General features: G+C 38.9%; 1 protein-coding gene across 4 annotated transcripts in view; it reads left to right on the top strand.

Annotated features, from left to right (window-relative positions):
* Positions 1-11,513, top strand: part of CDKL2 (cyclin dependent kinase like 2) — a 45,116-nt gene extending 33,603 nt beyond the window's left edge. For 2 of the 4 annotated variants that reach the window (XM_069594380.1, XM_069594379.1), the window contains 4 exons: positions 1,795-1,918; positions 2,144-2,250; positions 8,266-8,354; positions 9,397-11,513. In XM_069594380.1, the coding sequence (XP_069450481.1) occupies positions 1,795-1,918; positions 2,144-2,250; positions 8,266-8,331 (297 nt within the window). In that variant the 3' untranslated portion in view covers positions 8,332-8,354; positions 9,397-11,513. Of the gene's footprint in view, positions 1-1,794; positions 1,919-2,143; positions 2,251-8,265; positions 8,418-9,064; positions 9,212-9,396 lie in introns of those variants that run through there. The other 2 variants (XM_070292435.1, XM_069594381.1) reach the window with 2 other exon arrangements.
* Positions 11,514-21,726: the final 10,213 nt, after the last annotated feature.

The raw sequence follows: 21,726 nt of genomic DNA, 5'->3' as shown, positions 1-21,726 counted from the left end.
AAAGGAGTATTTTTCTCACAATTTTCCCTTCTCTACCTCTCTCATCATTCTCGGAGCTGAAAAGTATACCCTTCTTTTCCTATCTCTCATGACTGAGACATTGCATTTATTTTTCTTTTAACTATTCTTTAGCCTATAATTTCTGTATCCATAGTACTTTCATTTTTTTTTTTTTTTGCTATACTCTGCTCATTTATTTATGGATTTTTTGTTTTGCATTCCTGATCTGCTTTGGAAGACTTTTAATCAGCAAGGCTTTTCAAAGTAGCTGGCTCAACACTGTTTGCTGCAATTGATATCAGGCTTCTTTCAGGCATTACATAATCAACGCTGGCTGATAAACAGATCTCATTTCTGTTTATCTTCCTTTGGAGCAGGGACTCAAGAAAGGAGGTAAAGATTAGTGGGGAGAAGACCCATGGAGTCTTTTCTTAATGAAAATTAACAGAGGCAGAACTAAGCATACACTTTCTTCAACTTCTAGGTTGAATATCAATACCCTTCTCCCATGCTTTGTACCCTGATTCTGAGATGTAGATAAGTATACTATTATAAACATCTCTTACGTATTTTAACTTGTCACTTTTTGAGTATACAAATCTAGTAGTTTGTACTCATTATTTTATTTTATTGTTTTTTGCTTGTGGATAGTTTTCTTTTGTAACTAATTATTTTATTTTATAGTTGATTTGAAACTTGAGGCTTAGCACTAATTCTATTAAAAGAGTAAATAGAAACATCCAAAATAAAGAAACTCAAAAGTTCACTACAGGACTTCTGAAGACTTTCTGGGAGGCAGAGTAGTTCAGAGAATTTTTTTTTAAATATAAATTTATTTATTTTAATTGGAGGTTAATTACTTTACAATATTGTATTGGTTTTGCCATACATCAACATGAATCCACCACAGGTATACTCAAGACATCTGGAACCTCAGGGGCTTAACACTGTCATTATAGTCTTTGTGTGTATATTTCACTGTTTATACATGTATGTGCACATACATGGACATACATATGATTTCATCATCTATATGTGGTTTTTTCCTTTTAGAAAATCATATAATATCTCTGTGTATCATCTGTTTTGAAAATGTGGAAAAGATTTTAGAGTTTCTGTGTCTCTTAAAGGAAACAGATTGGGAAAATGTCAAACTCACAAAGGTGCAGAATTGAAGTGTTACTGCTGTTCTTTATTATTTTTCCAGACTTTATAAAATATGAAGTAATAGTACTAAGATTAGGAAAATAATTTGAATAATAATTTTATAGTTTATACCTTAATAAAATGTATTTCTTGGGAGATAATATCATTTGCTAATGCTGAGGAGCGAGACAAGGACAAATGTAAAAATCGAGTAACAAGATTACCATTGGGAAAGTGAAAAATGTGCTAGGCGATGTGATCTGTAACAAGATGAACTATTCACAATTCAGGTGTCAGTAACAACTATATGCATAAAAGTCCAGCAAGTGTCACAAGGCCTGACCTTGCTGGCCTGAAAGACCAGGACACTGATGCCCATCTTTTAACCTTGTGACGCTTGTCAGAACCTTGGAGGGAGAAACTCAGCAACCAAGCACCCCACTTGTTAGCAATTTTAGTAAATGTAATTAGGAAGAGATTTGAAATAACTGGGTGAAGTTGTTTCATTTGTTATTAGTGTTCCTCAAACTTTATATTTTTCCAGCTTTTGAATTCCATAAATTTTAAGATATGAGTATAGTAGTTATGAAAGGGGACAAGCTTACCTGGAAGCTAATTCATTTGTGTTAACCATTCTGATGATATTAGGTTGCTAGTGAAAAGAGCCTGCTTCAGGCAAATAAGAAAAGAAGGGAATACTCAAAGACAGATGTCCGTTTGCCTGAACTAAATTATAATCATCTCCCTGAACTAAAAGCCCTGGAAGGCATCGGTATGTTTATAATGCTTTTACTATTTCAGCTCTTTTGTATACATTATTTAAAATGTATGTTAAGTAAACTAACAATATAAAAAATTTTTAGTAACTTTACATATTTAAGCATGTGAAAATGTAGACTTATGTACAATAACTGCAGACTGAAGGACAGATATAGAATGTGAAAAACTAACAAAAATGTCTCATTTTCTCACTCTGTTTATGGTTATTTTTGTCTAGCTCGGAATTCCAGGCTAATAAAGAAAGAGAACAAAAATCTTTCAGAATCTCGAATTCCATCTCTGGCCACAATTGACTTGCACACCCCCAGTATCGCATTACAGCAGGTACAGAAATACTGTCTGTAGGTTTCATGGAACTTGGCTTTCTCTCCTACTTTCTTTTGGGCTTACCGGGTGGCTCAGTGGTAAAGAATCTGCCTGCAATGTGGAAACTGCAGGAGACGTGGGTTCTATCCCTGGGTGGGGAAGATCCCCTGGAGGAGGCTATGGCAACCCATTTAATATTCTTGCCTGAGGAATCCTGTGGACAGAGGAGCCTGGTGGGCAACAGTCCTTAGGGTTGCAGAGTCAGACACAACTGAAGTGACTTAGCATGCACACATACTTCCTTTTAAAGTGTCATATGGAGAGTTTGCTTTTATTGATTGGGTAGGTTTATTAGTGGTATCTATAGAATTTGCATGTTAAATTTTATTTTATGATTCATTGCATTCGGTTCAGTTCAGTTCAGTTCAGTCGCTCAGTCGAGTCTGACTCTTTGCGACCCCATGAATCGCAGCACGCCAGGATTCCCTGTCCATCACCAACTCCCGGAATTCACTCAGACTCACATCTATCAAGTCAGTGATGCCATCCAGCCATGTCATCCTCTGCCGTCCCCTTCTCCTCCTGCCCCCAATCCCTCCCACCATCAGAGTCTTTTCCAGTGAGTCAGCTCTTCACATGAGGTGGCCAAAGTATTGGAGTTTCAGCTTTAGCATCATTCCTTCCAAAGAACACCCAGGGCTGATCTCCTTCAGAATGGACTGGTTGGATCTCCTTGCAGTCCAAGGGACTCTCAAGAGTCTTCTCCAATACCACACTTCAAAAGCATCAATTCTTCGGCACTCAGCCTTCTTCACAGTCTAACTCTCACATCCATACATGACCACTGGAAAAACGATAGCCTTGACTAGATGGACCTTTGTTGGCAAAGTGATGTCTCTGCTTTTGAAAATGCTATCTAGGTTGGTCATAACTTTCCTTCCAAGGAGTAAGCGTCTTTTAATTTCATGGCTTCAGTCACCATCTGCAGTGATTTGGGATCCCAGAAAAATAAAGTCTCACACTGTTTCCACTGTTTCCCCATCTATTTCCCATGAAGTGATGGGACCGGATGCCATGATCTTTGTTTTCTGAATGTTGAGCTTTAAGCCAACTTTTTCACTTTCCACTTTCACTTTCATCAAGAGGCTTTTTAGTCCCTCTTCACTTTCTGCCATAAGGGTGGTGTCATCTGCATATCTGAGGTTATTGTTAAGCACCCTTATTACATATATATTTACATAAACATTTCCCAGCTTACAGTGATCAGTTTTTTATAGGTTAAAAAATTGTGTGTGTGTGTGTGTATGTAGCCTATCTGTGGCTTTAATATACCTATTATTTATTCTCGGTTATGGCATTTCACTATAATAATACCAAAATTATTAATATTACCCATCTTTCAAAGAGTTAAACTCTGGAATTGTTTTTATCTTCTTAAAATGTATTGTTTATTTGACACTTTTCCCTAGGGCAATCTGCTCCATCCATGCTAGAGATTTTCTTTTTAAATTTATTTATTTTAAATTGAAGGATAATTGCTTTACAGTATTATGTGGGTTTCTGCCATACATCAGCATGAATCAGCCATAGGTACACACATGTCCCCTTCCTCTCGAACCTCCTTACCACCTCCTACCCCATCCCACCCCTCTAGGTTCATGCTAGAGATTTTCTAATCCATATAGTCTTTTTCTATCATTTCTCTTATCTCTCCAGAATATTTATGTTTCTGCTACTTTCATATCAACAACAGTCATATCCCTAAGAAAGCTGGCAAACTTTATAATCTCTTGGGCCATCCATAACTAACTGCAAACTTGAGACATGTATCACTGAATTTTTCCCTTTACTTCTTTTTCCCCCCCACTTTTCTTCCTCAAACAAGTTTTCACTTCTGCTTGATGCAACTTTTATTTTGGATTTCTCCATCCCGATTGTTTAAGTATCTCCATTTCACAGACAGCCCCTGTGCGTACCCTCTTCCTCTGTGTGGGTACTTTTTCCTACTGTTACTCCTGAAATAATTTGTACAACTCTGCAAACAAGGGGAATGCTATAGCTGAGGATAACAAATTACAGAGGCAGTTACCGAGTGATTCTGAGAAAAACATTTATAGACAGTTGTTGCTTTTTTGGCTTATCCCTTACCAGCCATTTTGGGAGCAACATCATTAAAGCTAAACAAATTCCTATTGTGTGAAGATGAAGCATGGCCACAGATTTTATTTTTAGGAACTACAGTGTTGCGGGAAATTCCTTGTATACTTCTAAACTTAAATGTAAAGCAGATTTTAAAGGCAAAATTTTGCACTTGCTCTTTGTGAGCACATTATTGTTCAAAGCACTTTTTGGGTCAACATAGCTCAGTCTAGTTGCATGCGATGGAAGAAAAGCTTTGGCTGCCTTCCCCCTTCTTCAGTATTTTTCTTTCTCATTCTGAACTAATCATTTTATATCTGTAAACTGGTTCTGCATTTTTCCTCTCTGGTTATTTGTTCAGTTTCCATTTGTATTTAATATACAATGAAAGAGAAAGTAGATGTATTGAAAATGCACAGATTAACACCAAAATACCATGAATTTATGTGTGGAAAATCTGAGTGGAAAGAGACACGACTGGAGACTGAAAGCCAAGGGCCTGCCTTCTGAGGCTGTGACCTGCCTTGCACCCTTACTTTATGGTGTTCATCAGTGCACTGAACTACATAACATTTTCACATTTATAAAAGTATATTACATATCTTCTGGAACAATCTGTAAGATAAATTTTGTAAGTGAAGTATTGCTTAATCCATGGACTCTGTCTCCACTCCCTCACCCCACCCCATGCTTACACATCTTATATTTACAGACATAACTTCAAATGTTTTCCTCTAAGCACTGTTTGCTTCATCCCACAAATTTCCATATGTTATATTTTGATTATCATTCTGGTCAAACATATTAAAAATTTCCCTTGTAATTTCTTCTTTAACCCAATAATTATTTATGAATGTGTTGTTTAACAGATACTTGGGTATTCTTTAGATACTTTATTATTAATTTATAATTTAATTCCATGTGGTCAGAGAATATACCCTGTATGATTTCAATTTTTTTAGATGCATGGATATGTGTTTTATGGCCCAGCACATGGTCTGTCTTGGTGAATAAACCTTGTTCTCTTAAAAAGAATGTATATAATTAGTTAGTTGTTGGATGTAGTGTTTTATAAATGTGAGCTTTGATTAAGGTTGATAGTGTTCAAACATTGTATATTCTTGATGATTTGTTTAGTTCCTTCAGTTCCTGAGAGATCTTGATAGATCTTTCACTATGATTGTGGCATTGTCTATCTTTCTGTTTATTTTTGCCTCATGTATTTAAAAAAATCTGTTTTGTTAGGTACAGACACATTTATACTTGTTTTGTCTTTCTGATACATTGTCCCTTTTATTATTTTGAAGTGTCTCACTTTATCTCTCTTGGTGCTCTGTGCCTCAAAGTCTATTTTATTTGAGATTAAAATAGTCACTTCAGCCTGCGTGTGTGGTAAGTCACTTCACGCACTCTGTGCAACCTTGTGGACTGTAGCCCACCAGGCTCTTCTGTCAATGGGATTCTTCAGGCAAGAATGCTGGAGTGGGTTGCTCTGCCCTCCTCCAGGGGATCATCCTCACCCGGGGATCAAACCCACGTCTCGTATCTGCTGCACTGGCAGGTGGGCTCTTTTACCACTAGTGCCACCTGGGAAGCCTTCACTCCAGCGTACTTACAGTTATTTGTCTCCATAGTGTATCTTTCTATCAATACTTTCAGCTTATCTGGTTTTTATGTTTAAAGTGTTTCTTTTGCCAACAGCATTAGCATCCATTCTGTCAATTCTGATTCTCTTAATTGGAATGTCTGTTTGTTTTCTATTTCTTCTAACAAGTTACTACCAATTTAAAACAATCTCCACTTGTTCAACTTCACAATTTCCATAGGTCAGAAGTCAAGGTATGGCTGCTGTTCTCCTTAAGAGTCTCATAGGCTGAAATGAAGATGTTAGCAGGGCTGTGTTTCTCTCTGGAGGCTCTAGAGGGGGAATCCGTTTCCAGGCTCTTTCAAGTAGTTGGCAGCATCTAGTCCATGTGGTTGTGGGGCTGATGTGGGGCTGACTGACACCTGGGGGGTGGTTATTGGCTTCTAGAGGCCATTCACGTGGCTCATGGCCTAATTCCACAGCCCTCAAAGCCAGCAACTGTGGTTGAAACTTTCTTACTCCTTTGACTCACTCTTACCTCATCTGCCTCACCTCTCTGACATTCTTCCGCTTTTAAGGGCACATGTGATTCCTTGGGCCCACTGGGATAATCTCTCTGAGGGTCAGCTGAATTGCTAAATTAATTTCATGTGCAAAGTTCTTTCACAGAAGTAGCTAAGTGAATTCAATTGACTAACCAGGGACAGATATCTTAGGGGAATATCTTTAGAATCCTTCCTACCACTGAATATTTAGGCCAGTTAACATTAATGTGATTATTCAAGTGCAAGTGTTTGGATCTAGCACTATGTTTTTATTAGTTGCTTTTTGTTCCTCTGTTTTCCCTTTCCAGTCTTATTTTGTATTTAAGTACTTTTAGTACTGGCTCTTTGGTCATAATCTCTGCATTTTTTTTTTTTTTAATGAATTCTCTAGGGATTACAGTGTATGTAACTAATTTTTTCATAGTCTATTTAGAATAAGTATTGTATCACTTGTAAAATGTAGAATCTTTCAAAACTGATTTCTTTTCTCTACACCTGAACTTTATATTAGAGTTAGCATATGTATTTTATTCAGATACATAGAAAGCCTCACTACACTATGTTATCTTTTTGCTAAAATAATTATAAGTATTTTAAGCAGTTTATGCAAAAAAAGGTAGTTTTCTATGTTTACCTAGCTATTGACTTTTAATGTTGTTTTTCCTTCTTTCTTAAAGATTACAGTTTTAATTTCTGATATTATTTTCCTTCTGTCTGGAAAACCTCCTGTAATGCTTTTTACTGAGCAGGTATGATAATGACAAACTCTTACTTTTCTTTCATTTGGGGATGACATTATTATTTTGCCTTCTTTCCTGAAATATATTTTCACTGGATATAGAGCACGAGTTGGTAGATTTTTAAAAAAAATTTTTTCTCTCAGCACTATAAAGATAATTATTTCTCTGTCTTCTAGTCACTACAGTTTCTGGTGGGAAATTATCAGGTATTTGAATTGTTCCTCTATATGTAGTGTTTCATTTTTCTTAAGCTGCTTTCAATATCTAATCTTTGTCTTTTGTGTTCATTAGCTTGAATATCTCATGTTTGGGCATAGTTCTCTTTGAGTGTATCCTTCTGAAATTTGCTGAGCTTCTTGAATCTGCAAACTGATCTCTGTTACCAAATTTGGCAAGTTTTGGTTATTATTTCTTCAAATATTTTTTCTTGCCGTAATTTCTTTCTTTTCTCTTTATGAAATTCCAGTGACTTATATGATAGACCTTTTGGTAGGTTTTATTTTTTACAGGTTCTTGAGGCTTTTCACCTTCTTCAATCTTTTTTTCTGTTTTTCAGATTGAGTAATTTCTACTGATCTATCTTGCACTTCCTCACTACTCTGATAGTGGAGCTTGCCTTTTGGGCAAAGTCACAGCGGGGAAAAACAAACAAAACTGGAAACTTACTCCCACATGAAGGGTTGTATCTCCAAGTTTTGACTCTTGTCCTTCATCCTCAGTTGTTTTTTTGTATTTTCTTCCAAACGGTTTTGATTTGTTTATTTTGTTGATAGGTAGTAAACATGGGTTACAGCAGGTTTACATTGCCATGGCACATCAGAAGTATCATTTAGCATATATGTCAACAACAAGGTCAAAGAGTAAGATGAAGCCCTTACTTCATCTTTTTCTGTATAAGCAGCTTGAGCTATCCATATGAATAGTTAACCCTGATCATCTGATGTTTGAACAAGAATTGGGATTTGGGGGAAGTAGGACTTTGGCAATTACTGAGAATCTATTATGCTCAATTATTAACTTCTAGGTATCAAAATCTCCCCTGTCAGATGATTCAGAGGCTGATTTGCCTTCCGTGGAACACCAGCATTGAGTGTCCTGTCGATTCTGAATTGGGTAGGTCTGGTTTCTCACACTTGGAGCTGTGTTAACCTTCATGGGAAATGTTTTGTGTTGATAGCTTGCTAAAGCTACAGATTTTCAGCCAAAATATTCTTCCATGTTTGGCTCTGTGGGAACTCCTGATAGACAAAGAATTGTACCACTTAAAAAAACAGGAGTAGCATTTGTCTCTGGGATGAAATCCTTTTTCATAGAGTCTACATCTCTTGCTTTAAACTAATCTGCTGTATTTTATTGGATACAGTAATGTGAACTTAGGGTGACAAGCACTCCAGGAGGATATGGACTTATCTCTCTTATCAGTCATATGCCCTTTGGGCTTGTAAAACAAGAAAGAGTAAATGATTGCTAGATAATCTTTTTCCTAATAAAGAGGTATCAGCACTAAACCCAGTGATTGCTTTTCTTTTAAATAGAACTTTTTAATGCTAAAACCTTCTCCCCCTCCAAACCAGACCTTTTGGGGGTGATACTTTTCTATGAGAGCTCACACAGGTCATTCAAAATTGAGTATCTCATTAACTCTGTGAAATGTATTATTAATAAAATACCACATTCTCATAACTGTGTTGATTATGTTAATTAATCTTTCGACTGTGTTAATTAATCTTTCAACCTCCACAAAGTATTTTGAATGTCTGTGACACCAAATGTGAATTTACTGTGACGTGAACAAATTTTAAATTTTAATTTCTCATTTTTAGAGGTCCTTTCCAAGGCCCTAGTGGAAGTCATTGCAATGCATTCATTGTACATACTGTTTAAACTTCAGGCTCTCTTAAAACTTGGATCTGTTTTGTCAAAATTAATCATTATTTATATAAAAGTGGATTGCTACACATTATAGTTTGGTGAGTAATTATCCTGAAGATTGTCTTTAAAATCTTGTTTTTGATATGCATGGTTTTCTTAGACCATGTAATACCTACCAAGACTATCAATATATACAGGGTAAGAAAACAAGAGAGGTAGAAATCAATTTCTAGAAGGAATTTATATAAACTATTGGGTGGTGTATATCCCCCTTTGCTTTTAGATGCTGCTATGGTACCTGAGATAACATTCTTGTGCAACAGAATTCTAGAAGCACAGATTCATGGCTTTGAGCATTGACTTCTGAACTGCCTGCATTTTCTGAGAAAAGCCTTGCAGCAGAAGAAAAGACATCATCCATGTGTTTCACAGGAAGATTGAATAACTGTTATCTCCTCACCTTTCAAGTCTGTTGATGCTATTTCAAGATATATCAAATGAAAGAATAGTGATAGGGTTTTTGTTATATGAATGTGTATTTACTATTAGTAGATTGTGTATTTAAAGTGAGTAAAAAAAGAGAGAGAGAGAAGCATTTAAAAGGTTTTGTTATTTATGCATTGAATCTTATGTGTTATCTGTATAAATGTGTACATTTATTTGGAAGTGAGTTCAGTGGAGGTAGATGATCAAAACTAGGATCAATTGAAGAAAACAAAACAAAAAAAGATCAAAAAGAGATCTTGTTTCCTTTACTCAAACTTAATTATAAAACATTTAAAAATTTTGCTTGTTTCTATGCTTTAAGGAGAAAAGTAACTACTCTCTATGGATAGAAGTGTATCTTTGCTTTCTGTGATTATTGTTAATGTTTGATCAGTGTTATTGTGGGAATTTGGCCTCTCTGCTGATCTTCTAAGAACACATTAAAGCAAATTTTGCAAAGAAACCTTTATTTGTAATAACTTAGTGTGGTTCTGGCATTGGATAGTCCTCTGTTTTGTAAGATTCTAGTGCTAATGTTCCTGTGTGTAGGAATGTGATTGAAATGAGTGGTGAAGAAGAATTTTGTTAAGTTTACCTTGGAGCTGAGTACTGTGCTTCTCATTTGTAAAAAAAGAGACAACCATACAGAGTTTGAGGCCTGAAACTGCGTTATGCCAGTCGACTCAGGCTGATTACTCTTTTCTGGGCCAGTGTCTATGAAACTCCCCAGTTGGAAATGCTTTAGGGAGGGAATGTCCACCATTAGGACTTCACTCTTGTCCCATTGATAGTTTGAAGGTGACGTTAGCCAGAACCTAGAGATGTTCCTCTCTCCTTGTTTCCTCAAACACTTAGGCCTTCCCCAAAACTTTTTATCAAGCTGCAAAATCATTTACCATCAGCCCATACATCTTTTCTAGTGCACTGGTCCAAACTTAGGTGGTAATGTTAAACCAATTGGACTGCAGGTTTTTGGTTTCTGGGTTGTAAGTCATGCTCCTCATTTAGAGAATGGTTGTTAAGGGGACCAGAATTTGTGTGGACACTTTTTTTTTTTTTTTTTTGCCTTAACCAATTAACAACGTGTTGTTTTCTTCCAAAAGGCATTGGCTAGAACTTAACTCCCAAATTTAACTAGCACTTTTCTCTATTACTCTAAGGAGCTTAATATTGAAATTCTGACCTTAGATATCTGGGCTTCAAAAGAGTAGGACATTCCAGAGGAGGCAAAATAAGAGGCTCCAATGTGGAGTCTATCCATGGTTCAACTAAAATTTGGTCTTGATTCTGAAGTTCTGTTTTTAACCTCTGACCAGGTATTTGACTAGATTGTTATGGCTAACATGTTGAACAAAATTTGTGTATAAGTACTAATTGGCTTCACATTAAAATATTATCTATTTTCACTTTGAAAAATATTGCCAAGAGACTCTATAGCTTTGAAAGAAGATGATACTTAAAAAGCCAAGTGTTTCTCTAGTTTATTTCTATGTTATTTTAATTTATAGATCAGTGTGAAATATCATCTCAGCGTCTAAGGATCTAAGATCAATAACCTTCTCATTTCTATATTTGCTTTCGGGCAATTTTTTTTGTTTATTAAAACATATTGTGAACTTCAGAGTTAAGGAATAAAAAATGATTCACTGTAAGTCCAGGTTGAGACTTGAGGATTTTATCTGGTTAGAACTTGCAGAACTACTTGAAAAAGAAGATTTTGCAAATTGGGGCCGTAGATACTGAACCAAAATAATCCCCCTTTTCAGTTTGAGGTTACTTTAACTTTTTCTCACCTACAAGGATATGATTGAGCCAATTACTAATAGAAAATATATGTATGTACTGGTGGGGGAATTGGGCTTGCTGTGTGTATGTGTTTTACAATTAATAAATACTGTATCTTACTGAGTTCCATCTATGGTTTTTGCTTGATTTTTATTTGAGACCATGAATAATGCATGCAGCACTGTATCGTTTTAACAAATAAGTTTGAAATAATCCATTAATTTTCTTTTCAAAATTTAGGAACCAGGGGTAGCAGGTTAATTTTCTTGTACAGCCAGTGATACAAGCAGCCTGGTCCTATCTTGTCCTTTACTTGTCTTATAAAGATGACCTGGTAAAAACTGGGACAAACTCAATCTTAGAACCTGGTTCTTTTGATTGAGAATACCTTGCTTGGTTAGGATAGCTAACATCCTATAGAAATGGGGACACAGAAGACACGTCTTCTCTTGTGACTCTCTCATCATGGGTTCCTTCACTTTAGTTTTGCTGCAAGGCTGATTCTATAATAAATTATGTGTTACACAAGATGGGAAAATGTGCTTGACTTGTTTTCTAAGCCCTGCTTCCTATGACCGAACTATCGGCAGGAATTAGAGACCTTAGCATCACTGCTTTTCAGGTTTTAAGGCTGGTCCTAGAAAATTGGACTAAACGGATTTTTTCCCCGTTGTTTTGTGTTGTGTTTTAGCAACTTCCCTGGTGGCTCAGATGGTAAAGAGTCTGTCTACAATGCGGGAGACCCAGATTCAGCCCCTGGGTTGGGAAGATCCCCTGGAGAAGGAAATGGCAATCCACTCCAGTACTATTGCCTGGAAAATCCCATAGACAGAGGAGCCTGGTAGGCTACAGTCCCTGGGTTTGCAAAGAGTCGGACACGACTGAGTGACCTCACTTTCTTTATGGGCCCTTAACACTCCTCCATGTGAATGAAAAAGTATGTTCTCACATTACGTTTTAAAAGGTCTTATTTTCTCTCTTTGTAGCTTCAGACATGGAGTAACTTAAAGTGTAATTACCATGTTGTTGTTCAGTCACCAAGTGGTCTCTGACTCTTGCGACCCCGTGGGCTGTAGCCTTCCAGGCTCCTCTGTCCATGGATTTTCCAGACCAGAATACTGGAGTGGGTTGCCATTTCCTTCTCCAGGGGATCTTCTTGACCCATGGATAGAACCCAAGTCTCCTGCATTAGGAAGCGAATTCTTTACCACTGAGCCACCAGAAAAGCTCATAATTATGATAAAGCTTATCTGTTTCTTAACATGTCTTTCTGAGAAGTGCCTTACCACAAATCACTTGTCATCACTTGTAAGTAACTTGTGATTTAGAGCTTTGTGTTTGTAGATATTTTGGATATTATTATTGTGGGTATTTGTGATGTTATTATATACTGAGAAACTGAAAACAAAAACTCACCCACAAAAATGTTTTCCTTTGCTTTCAGTGAAATTTTATTTCCCTCCATTGCACAGCCTTATTTAATCCCTTCTTGCTCTACTTTGGCGTGTAGGATCATCTCCTGTAGAAGTAAGGAAGGCTCTAGCCAAATTTTGGAAGCTGTGTTATTGGTTAACATGAATTAAATGAGGAGTCAGCAAAGTGAAACCAAAATATTTCAATTCAGCGTGTTTTCTTCTCCCTACAGTGGAGTAGGATCTCCAATCAGTCAAGAGAACAGGTTTTTGTATCAGTTTATCTCCATTTAGCTACCTCCATGCTTCTAGAGCTTCGCCAGTGGCTCAGTGGTAAAGAATCCACCTGTCAATGCAAGAGACACAGGAGACACAGGTTTGATCCCTAGGTCAGAAGAGCCCCTAGAAGAGGGAATGGCAGCCCACTCCAGTATTCTTGTCTGGAGAATTCCACAGACAGAGGAACTTGGAGGGTTACAGTCCTCAGGGTTGCAAAGAGTTGGACATGACTGAAGCTGCTGAACACACACATGCCTCTAAATTTGGAAACAACCTCCATTAACTGCTGCTCAATCCTTCTGTCCCACAACAATGTCTCCACTGGTTATTTCTCTCCTGAACCTGAAACTGTTTGGTGTTGTTTCAGGGGTTCTGACGAGCTCTGGTACTATAGTCCTTTATGTCTCAGCATAAAAAAGAATTCAGTGAGAAAAAAGTGGTAGATAAGAAGTGATTTATTACAGTAGGATGCTTCTGAGGCTTACAAGTGGATGGGCAAGAAATGCTGCATACCGAGAACTTACTGGGCTACAATTTTACAGTCAAAGGAAAAGTGGGGAGGAGGAGAAGAACTTCCTTGTCTCTCTTAACTGGACATTGTGCTTCTATCATCAGTTCCTCCTCCAGGTTGAGCAGGGGAGTTTTCTTGTCCTTACGTGGTTCATCTAGGTCCACAAATTATTGTTGTTTCTTCTGTGTGCAGAGAGCATGTCCTAGGGATCATTGACTTACTGAGTTCACTGGGCAAGTGGTGGGCCTCATGCCACCCTTGTTTTATTGCTTTGGGGCATGTCTTGTGCTTCTGTTGCATGGTTTTGTTGCTAAGAAAGCCTGCTTGTTTTATGGTTAGGCAAACTTGCTTTCTTGAGCTATCATTACAAGGGTTTTCCATATTTTTTCTACTTACACTCCCCTAGTGGGATTAACTAATCACTTATATTGTCCCTTTACTCTGTCCCTGTCAAACCTACATTTAGTCTCCTTCCTTTGATCATCAGTCCATTTGCTTACATACATACCTACCTGTCTGTCTCCTTCACTGTATATTTTTCAAATAGAAAAGATGTTTACTGAATTACTTCTAGACCTTCCAGGAGAGTCAGGGCCAGATTCTGAAAGCACACAGACAGGCAAGATCAATACCCAGTGTTGCTGCCACTACCAACATTTCTGTGTCTTTAAAGATTGGGAACCACATCTATTTTCAATAACCTCTTTCTGTTCCAAACCATCTAGTTCTGTGATTTTTATCTGACAATAGTAATAGTAGTCCTATGAAGGTAGGAATGTTAGTCATAGTTTACAGGCAAAGTATAGGCTTCAAAAGCTTAAGAAATTTATTGTGTCACTCAATTCATAAATGATAGAGCCATGGGTGTTTGTTGAGAAGACTCTTGAGAGTCCCTGGACAGCAAGATCAAACCAGTCAATCCTTAAGGAAATCAACCCTGAATAGTCATTGGAAGAACTGATGCTGAAGCTGAAGCTCTAATACTTTGGCCACCTGATGTGAAGAACCAACTCATTGGAAAAGACCCTGATGCTGGGAAAGATTGAGGGCAGGACAAGTAGGCAGTGACAGAGGATGGGAGGGTTGGATGGCATCACCAACTCAAAGGACATGAGTTTGAGCAGACTCTGGGAGATAGTGGACAGGGAAGCCTGGCTTGCTGCAGTTCATGGAGTCATAAAGAATTGGACATGACTGAGCAATTGAACAACAACATGATTACTTAGATCTGGAATCAATAAAAAATATATATTTTTTGTTTAGATAATATAAACTTTTGGAGTTTAGACTCCTGGAGCTACAAGTAACCTCATCCATTTACAGAGGAGGAAGCATGTTTCTCCAGCCATAATCAAAACTTCACATTAATTAAATCTGATTTAGATACTACTTACCTTGAATCAAACATTGTAGCCAGGGGAATGGTGTGCACTGCTTGGCTTGGGTCTCTTTTAAATGTCTTTGTATTAATGAAAAAGCAAAAGGAAACGGGATTATACTGATTGGTCTAGGTTAGTGATCACCTGGCTTCCATCCAGCTGGGAGGCAAGCAAGGAATGGATGCTGGAGAAACAGCCGCAGTGCTCACCAGGGACATTTTGAAACTGCAAAAGGTATGCTTCCTCTTAGATTTTGACCAATTCTGACATATTGTCCTCCAGAAATGCCATGCCAATTTACATTCCCACCAACAGTGTATGAGAACGTACTTCCCCACAACTGGACCATATTAGAAAATACTACTAATAGTTTCCATGGGGCTTCCCTGGTGGTCCAGTGGTTAAGAATCTGCCTGCTGATGCAAGTGCCTAGAATGTGAAGTCAAGTGGGCCTTAGAAAGCATCGCTACGAACAAAGCTAGTGGAGGTGATGGAATTCCAGTTGGACTATTTCAAATCCTAAATGATGATGCTGTGAAAGTGCTGCACTCAATATGCCAGCAAATTTGGAAAACTCAGCAGTGGCCACAGGACTGGAAAAGGTCAGTTTTCATTCCAATCCCAAAGAACGGCAATGCCAAAGAATGTTCAAACTACCGCACAATTGCACTCATCTCACACGCTAGTAAAGTAATGCTCAAAATTCTCCAAGCCAGGCTTCAACAATATGTGAACTGTGAACTTCCAGATGTTCAAGCTGGTTTTAGAAAAGGCAGAGGAACCAGAGATCAAATTGGCAACATCTGCTGGATCATGGAAAAAGCAAGAGAGTTCCAGAAAAACATCTATTTCTGCTTTATTGACTATGCCAAAGCCTTTGACTGTGTGGATCACAATAAACTGTGGAAAATTCTGAAAGAGATGGGAATACCAGACCACTTGACCTGGCTCTTGAGAAATCTGTATGCAGGTCAAGAAGCAACAGCTAGAACTGGATATGGAACAACAGACTGGTTCCAAATAGGAAAAGGAGTACGTCAAGGCTGTATATTGTCACCCTGCTTATTTAACTTATATTCAAAGTACATCATGAGAAATGCTGGGCTGGATGAAGCACAAGCTGGAATCAACGTTGCTGGGAGAAATGTCAGTAACTTCAGATATGCAGATGACACCATCCTTATGGCAGAAAGTGAAGAACTGAAGAGCCTCTTGATGAAAGTGAAAGAGGAGAGTGAAAAAGTTGGCCTAAAGTTGAACATTCAGAAAACTAAGATCATGGCATCTGGTCCCATCACTTCATGGGAAATAGATGGGGAAACAGTGGAAATGGTGCCAGATTTTATTTTCTTGGGCTCCAAAATCAGCACAGATGGTGACTGAAGCCATGAAATTAAAAGATGCTTACTCCTTAGAAGGAAAGTTATAACCAACCTAGATAGCATATTCAAAAGCAGAGACATTACTTTGCCAACAAAGGTCCGTCTAGTCAAAGCTATGGTTTTTCCAGTGGTTATGTATGGATGTGAGAGTTGGATTATAAGGAAAGCTGAGCACTGAAAAATTGATGCTTTTGAAGTGTGGTGTTGGAGAAGACTCTTGAGAGTCCCTTGGACTGCAAGGAGATCCAACCAGTCCATCCTAAAAGAGATCAGTCCTGAGTGTTCATTGGAAGGACTGATGTTGAAGCTGAAACTCCAGTACTTTGGCCACCTCATACGAAGAACTGACTCATTCATAAAAACCCTGAGGCTGGGAAAGATTGAAGACAGGAGGAGAAGGGGACGATAGAGGATGAGATGGTTGGATGGCATCACCAAGTCAACGGACATGAGTTTGGGTAAGCTCTGGGAATTGGTGATGGACAGGGAGGCCTGGTGTGCTGTAGTCCATGGGGTCGCAAAGAGTTAGACATGACTGAGTGACTGAACTGGACTGAACTGGGAAGATCCCACATGCCTCGGAGCAGCGAAGCCCATACACCACAATTACTTGAGCCTGTGCTCTAGAGCCCATGTGCCCAGAGCTTGTGCTCCGCAAGAAGACAAGCCACTGCAATGAGAAGCCTATGCTTCACAGTGAAGAGTAGCCCCTGCTTGCTGCAACTAGAGAAAGCCCTCACTCTGTATGAAGACCCAGCACAGACAAAAATAAAAATAAATGAGTAAGTCTTAAAAAATTTACCATGGGGACCAAACTGGGTGAAATTCACTTCAGTTCAGTTCAGTCACTCAGTTGTGTCTGACTCTTCGTGACCCTAAGGACCACAGCACGCCAGGCCTCCCTGTCCATCACCAGTTCCCAGAGTCTACCCAAACTCATGTCCATTGAGTCAGTGATGCCATCCAACCATCTCATCCTCTATCGTCCCCTTCTCCTCCTGCCTTCAATCTTTCCCAGAATCAGGGTCTTTTCAAATGAGTCAGCTCCTTGCATCAGGTGGCCAAAGTATTGGAGTTACTATGCTTTAGTTAATGAAGGATATTAAAAGTCTTAAAAACTGAAGCAGATTTCAGCTCTACTATTGGAGATTTTTCTTTGTAGGTATGTTTCCCACCTCCTGAAAAGAAAGGCAAACACCAGATTCAGATAACGTAGTATGGTACAAAGTATATTGTAGATCAAAAATTATTTTAAACTGGGAAATGCAATGCAGCCTGGAGAATGTATTTTTTTATTTATTTTTTTTACTGAAGGATAACTGATTTACAGAATCAATTATTGTTGTTTTCTGTCAAACCTCAACATGAATCAGCCATTGGTATACATATATCCCTTCCCTTTTGAACCTTCCTCCCACCGCCCTCCCCATCTCACCCCTCTAGGTTGATAAAGAGCCCCTGTTTGAGTTTCCTGAGCCATACAGCAAATTCCTGTTGACTATCTATTTTACATATGGTAATGTAAGTTTCCATGTTACTCTTCCCATACATCTCACCCTCTCTTCCCCTCTCCCATGTTCATAAGTCTGTTCTCTATGTCTGTTTCTCCATTGCTTCCCTGTAAATAAATTCAGAACCATTTTTCTAGATTCTGTATATGTGCGTTAGAATATGATATGTATCTTTCTCTCTCTGACTCACTTCACCCTGTATAATAGGTTCTAGATTCATCCACCTCATCAGAACTGACTCAAATGCATGTATTTTTATGGCTGAGTAATATTCCATTGTGTATATATACCACAACTTCTTTATCCACTCATCTGTCGATGGGCATCTAGGTTGCTTCCGTGTTCTAGCTGTGTACATAGTGCTGCAATGAACAATGGGATCCATGTGTCTTTTTCAATCCTGGTTTCTTCAGGTTTCCTTCTATGCCTAGAAGTGGGATTGCTGGGTCATATGGTGTTTTTATTCCTAATTTTTAAGGAATCTCCATACCATCTTCCATAGTGGCTGTATCAATTTACATTCCCACCAATAGTGCAAGAGCATTCCCTTCTCTCCACACCCTCTCCACCATTTGTTGTTTGTAGACTTTTTGATGATGGCGATTCTGACCGGTGTGAGGTGATATCTCATTTGGTTTTGACTTGCATTTCTCTAATAATGAGCGATGTTGAGCATCTTTTCATGTGTTTGTTAGCCATGTGTATGTCTTCTTTGGAGAAATGTCTGTTTAGGTCTTTTCCCCACTTTTTGATTGGGTTGTTTGTTTTTCTGGTATTGAGTTGTATGAGCTGCTTGTATATTTTGGAAATTAATCCTTTGTCAGTTGTTTCATTTGCTATTATTTTCTCCCATTCTGAGGGTTGTCTTTTCACCTTGCTTATAGTTTCCTTGCTTATAGTTGCTTATAGTGCAAAAGCTTTTAAGTTTAATCAGGTCCCACTTGTTTACTTTTGTTTTTATTTCTGTTACTCTAGGAGGTGGGTCATAGAGGCTCTTGCTTTGACTTATGTCATCATGTGTTCTGCCTATGTTTAATTATACTTGTCATCCCAAGTAAGGTGGTCAGATCTCAGATCCCCTTTCTTCCGTTGAGTCTTGGGAGAAAATAAGTTAATGAGATAGAGGCACTTTTCCCATTTAGGGTAGAGGAATGAAGAAGTCAGTTCTGCCTGGATGGCTGGAAGTTATTTAAGGAGAGTTATGAAAGTTCTGAGCTCAGGAGTTTCTGTAGTTGACATTGCCTCCACTTGGTTATGGTGATCCCTACTCCTTTGGCTCCGCCCAGGGCTGCCCAGTGCTGCCAAGCATGATCCAGGAGGTGGCAGTAAAACCCCATTCACTGTAAGTGATTTTTGTCCTAAGGGGAAAAGTGCTAAAACCTGTGATGAATTTCACCTGAGGGCTATTATTTGCCCTTTTGTCCATGCAATAAGTGGTCTTCTTTCCTCGTTTTTAAGGGCCCAGTGTTAAGGATTGCTTAATCTATTTGATTTGGCAAACAGAGAGGGCAGCAGAGAATGAGACAGTTAGATAGCATCACTGACTAAATGGACATGAACCTGAGCAAACTCTAGGAGATAGCGGAGGACAGGGAAGCCTAGTGTGCTTCAGTCCATGGGGTCGCAAAGAGTCGGACACGACTTAGCAGCTGAGCACAAGGAGTTCTAGGAAGCATAGAGGGAGCCAAAGAGACCCAAGGTGTGTGGACTTTGTCTCTGATTGAGTCAGGTTCTCCCCTAATGTCAGCAAGTGGCTGGTGACTCAGAGGTCAGCGAGACAGAAGCAGTGGCTGGAGGAGAGCTATGCTGGTGGGAGCATTCCTGTGGGGAGGAGGAGCTGTGGATTTCACTGAGAAGCCTGAGCAAAAGAAAAGAATTTGGAAAATTATGAAAGTAAACTTGCCTCACAACGATGAAAGGTGAGCAGAAGGGTAAAGGCAGAGTGGCAGGAAGGCGGATCAGCCCACTTCGAAGAAGGCTAATCCCAAAAGGGTGCTGAACATCTTTGGAATGAATTGGAAATACAGTTTCCAAGTGTGATTTACAAGTAGCCAAATGTAAGCTGATGCTCACAATGAATGGAAATTGGAGAATCAGTCTGCACTGGCACTGGTAAGGATGTGGAGAAAAGGGAGCCCTTGCAAACTGCTGTTGGAAATGTAAATCGGTGCAGCCACTATGGAAAACAGTATGGAGGTTTCTCAAAAATCTAAAAATAGAACGACCATATGCTGGCAATTCCACTCTTGGGTATGTATCTTGGGAGAAAAAGCAAACCAAAAACACATGAAAAAAATACATGCACCTTAATGTTCATAGCAGCATTATTTACAGTTGCCAAAATATGAAAGCAACCCAAGTGTCCATCAATAGATGAAGGATAAAGATGTGGTACATAATGTACGTGCTAAGTCGCTTCCCTCGTGTCTGACCCTTTGTGACCCCATGGACTGTAGCCCACCAGGCTCCTCTGTCCATGGGATTCTCCAGGTAGCAATGCTGGAGTGGATTGCTGTGTCCTCCTCTAGGGGATCTTCTCGACCCAGGGGGAGAACCTGCATCTCTTAAGTCTACCTGCATTGGCAGATGAGTTCTTTACCACTAGCACCACCTGGGAAGTCCCCAATACATATATATTCAGCCCCTCAAAAAAGAATGAAATTTTACCATTTGTAGCAACATTGTTGAACTTGGAGGGCATTATGTGAAGTGAAGTAAGTCAAACAGAGAAAGACAAATAGTGTTTTATATCACTGACATGTGGAATTTTAAAAAGACAACAAACCAGTGACTAGAACAAAAAGATTCACAGATACAGAGAATAAACTAGTGGTTACCAGTGGGGAGAGGGAAGGTTCTATAGGCATAGGGGAGTAGGAGACACAAGCTATTAGGTATAAAATAAGCTACAAGGGTACATTGTACAACATGAGGAATAGAGCCAATTTTTTAAAAAAAAATGTATTTATTTTTTTGCTGCTCTGGGTCTTTGTTACTGCATGCCCGCTTTCTCTAGCTGTGGTGAGAGGGGCTTTGCATGTTGCAGAGCCTGGGCTCTAGGGTGCTCAGACTCAGTAGTTGTGGCTCATGGGCTTAGTTGCTCTGCAGCATGTGGAATCTTCCTGGAGCAGGGATCAAACTCGTGTGCCCTTCATCAGAAAGCAGATTCTTTTTTTAAAATTTATGGCTGCATAGGGTCTCAATTGTGGCACGCAGGATCTTCATTGCATCGTGCAGGATCTTTGCTACATGGTATGTGGGATCTTAGTTCCCTGACCAAGGACTGACCTTGTGTCCCCTGAATTGCAGGGTGGATTCTTAACCACTGGACCACCAGGGAAGTCCCAACAAGCAGATTCTTAACCACTGAACCACCAAGGAAGTCCTAGCCAATATTTTATAATAACTATGGAGTATAAACGATCACTTCATGTGAATTAGATGGGGAAACAGTGGAAACAGTGTCAGACTTTTTATTTTGGGGGGCTCTAAAATCACTGCAGGTGGTGACTGCAGCCATGAAATTAAAAGACGCTTACTCCTTGGAAGGAAAGTTATGACCAACCTAGAGAGCATATTCAAAAGCAGAGACATTACTTCACCAACAAAGGTCCGTCTAGTCAAGGCTATGATTTTTCTAGTGGTCATGTATGGATGTGAGAGTTGGACTGTGAAGAAAGCTGAGCACCAAAGAATTGATGGTTTTGAACTGTGGTGTTGGAGAAGACTCTTGAGAGTCCCTTGGATTGCAAGGAGATCCAACCAGTCCATTCTAAAGGAGATCTGGAAGGAATGATGCTAAAGCTGCAAATCCAATGCTTTGGCCACCTCATGCAAAGAGGTGACTCATTGGAAAAGACTCTGATCC

This window comes from Ovis canadensis, chromosome 6 (genome assembly GCF_042477335.2).
Source record: "Ovis canadensis isolate MfBH-ARS-UI-01 breed Bighorn chromosome 6, ARS-UI_OviCan_v2, whole genome shotgun sequence".
NCBI lineage: Eukaryota > Metazoa > Chordata > Mammalia > Artiodactyla > Bovidae > Ovis > Ovis canadensis.
The sequence above is the reverse complement of the archived record's forward strand: the minus strand, read 5'-3'. Positions and strand labels throughout refer to the sequence as shown.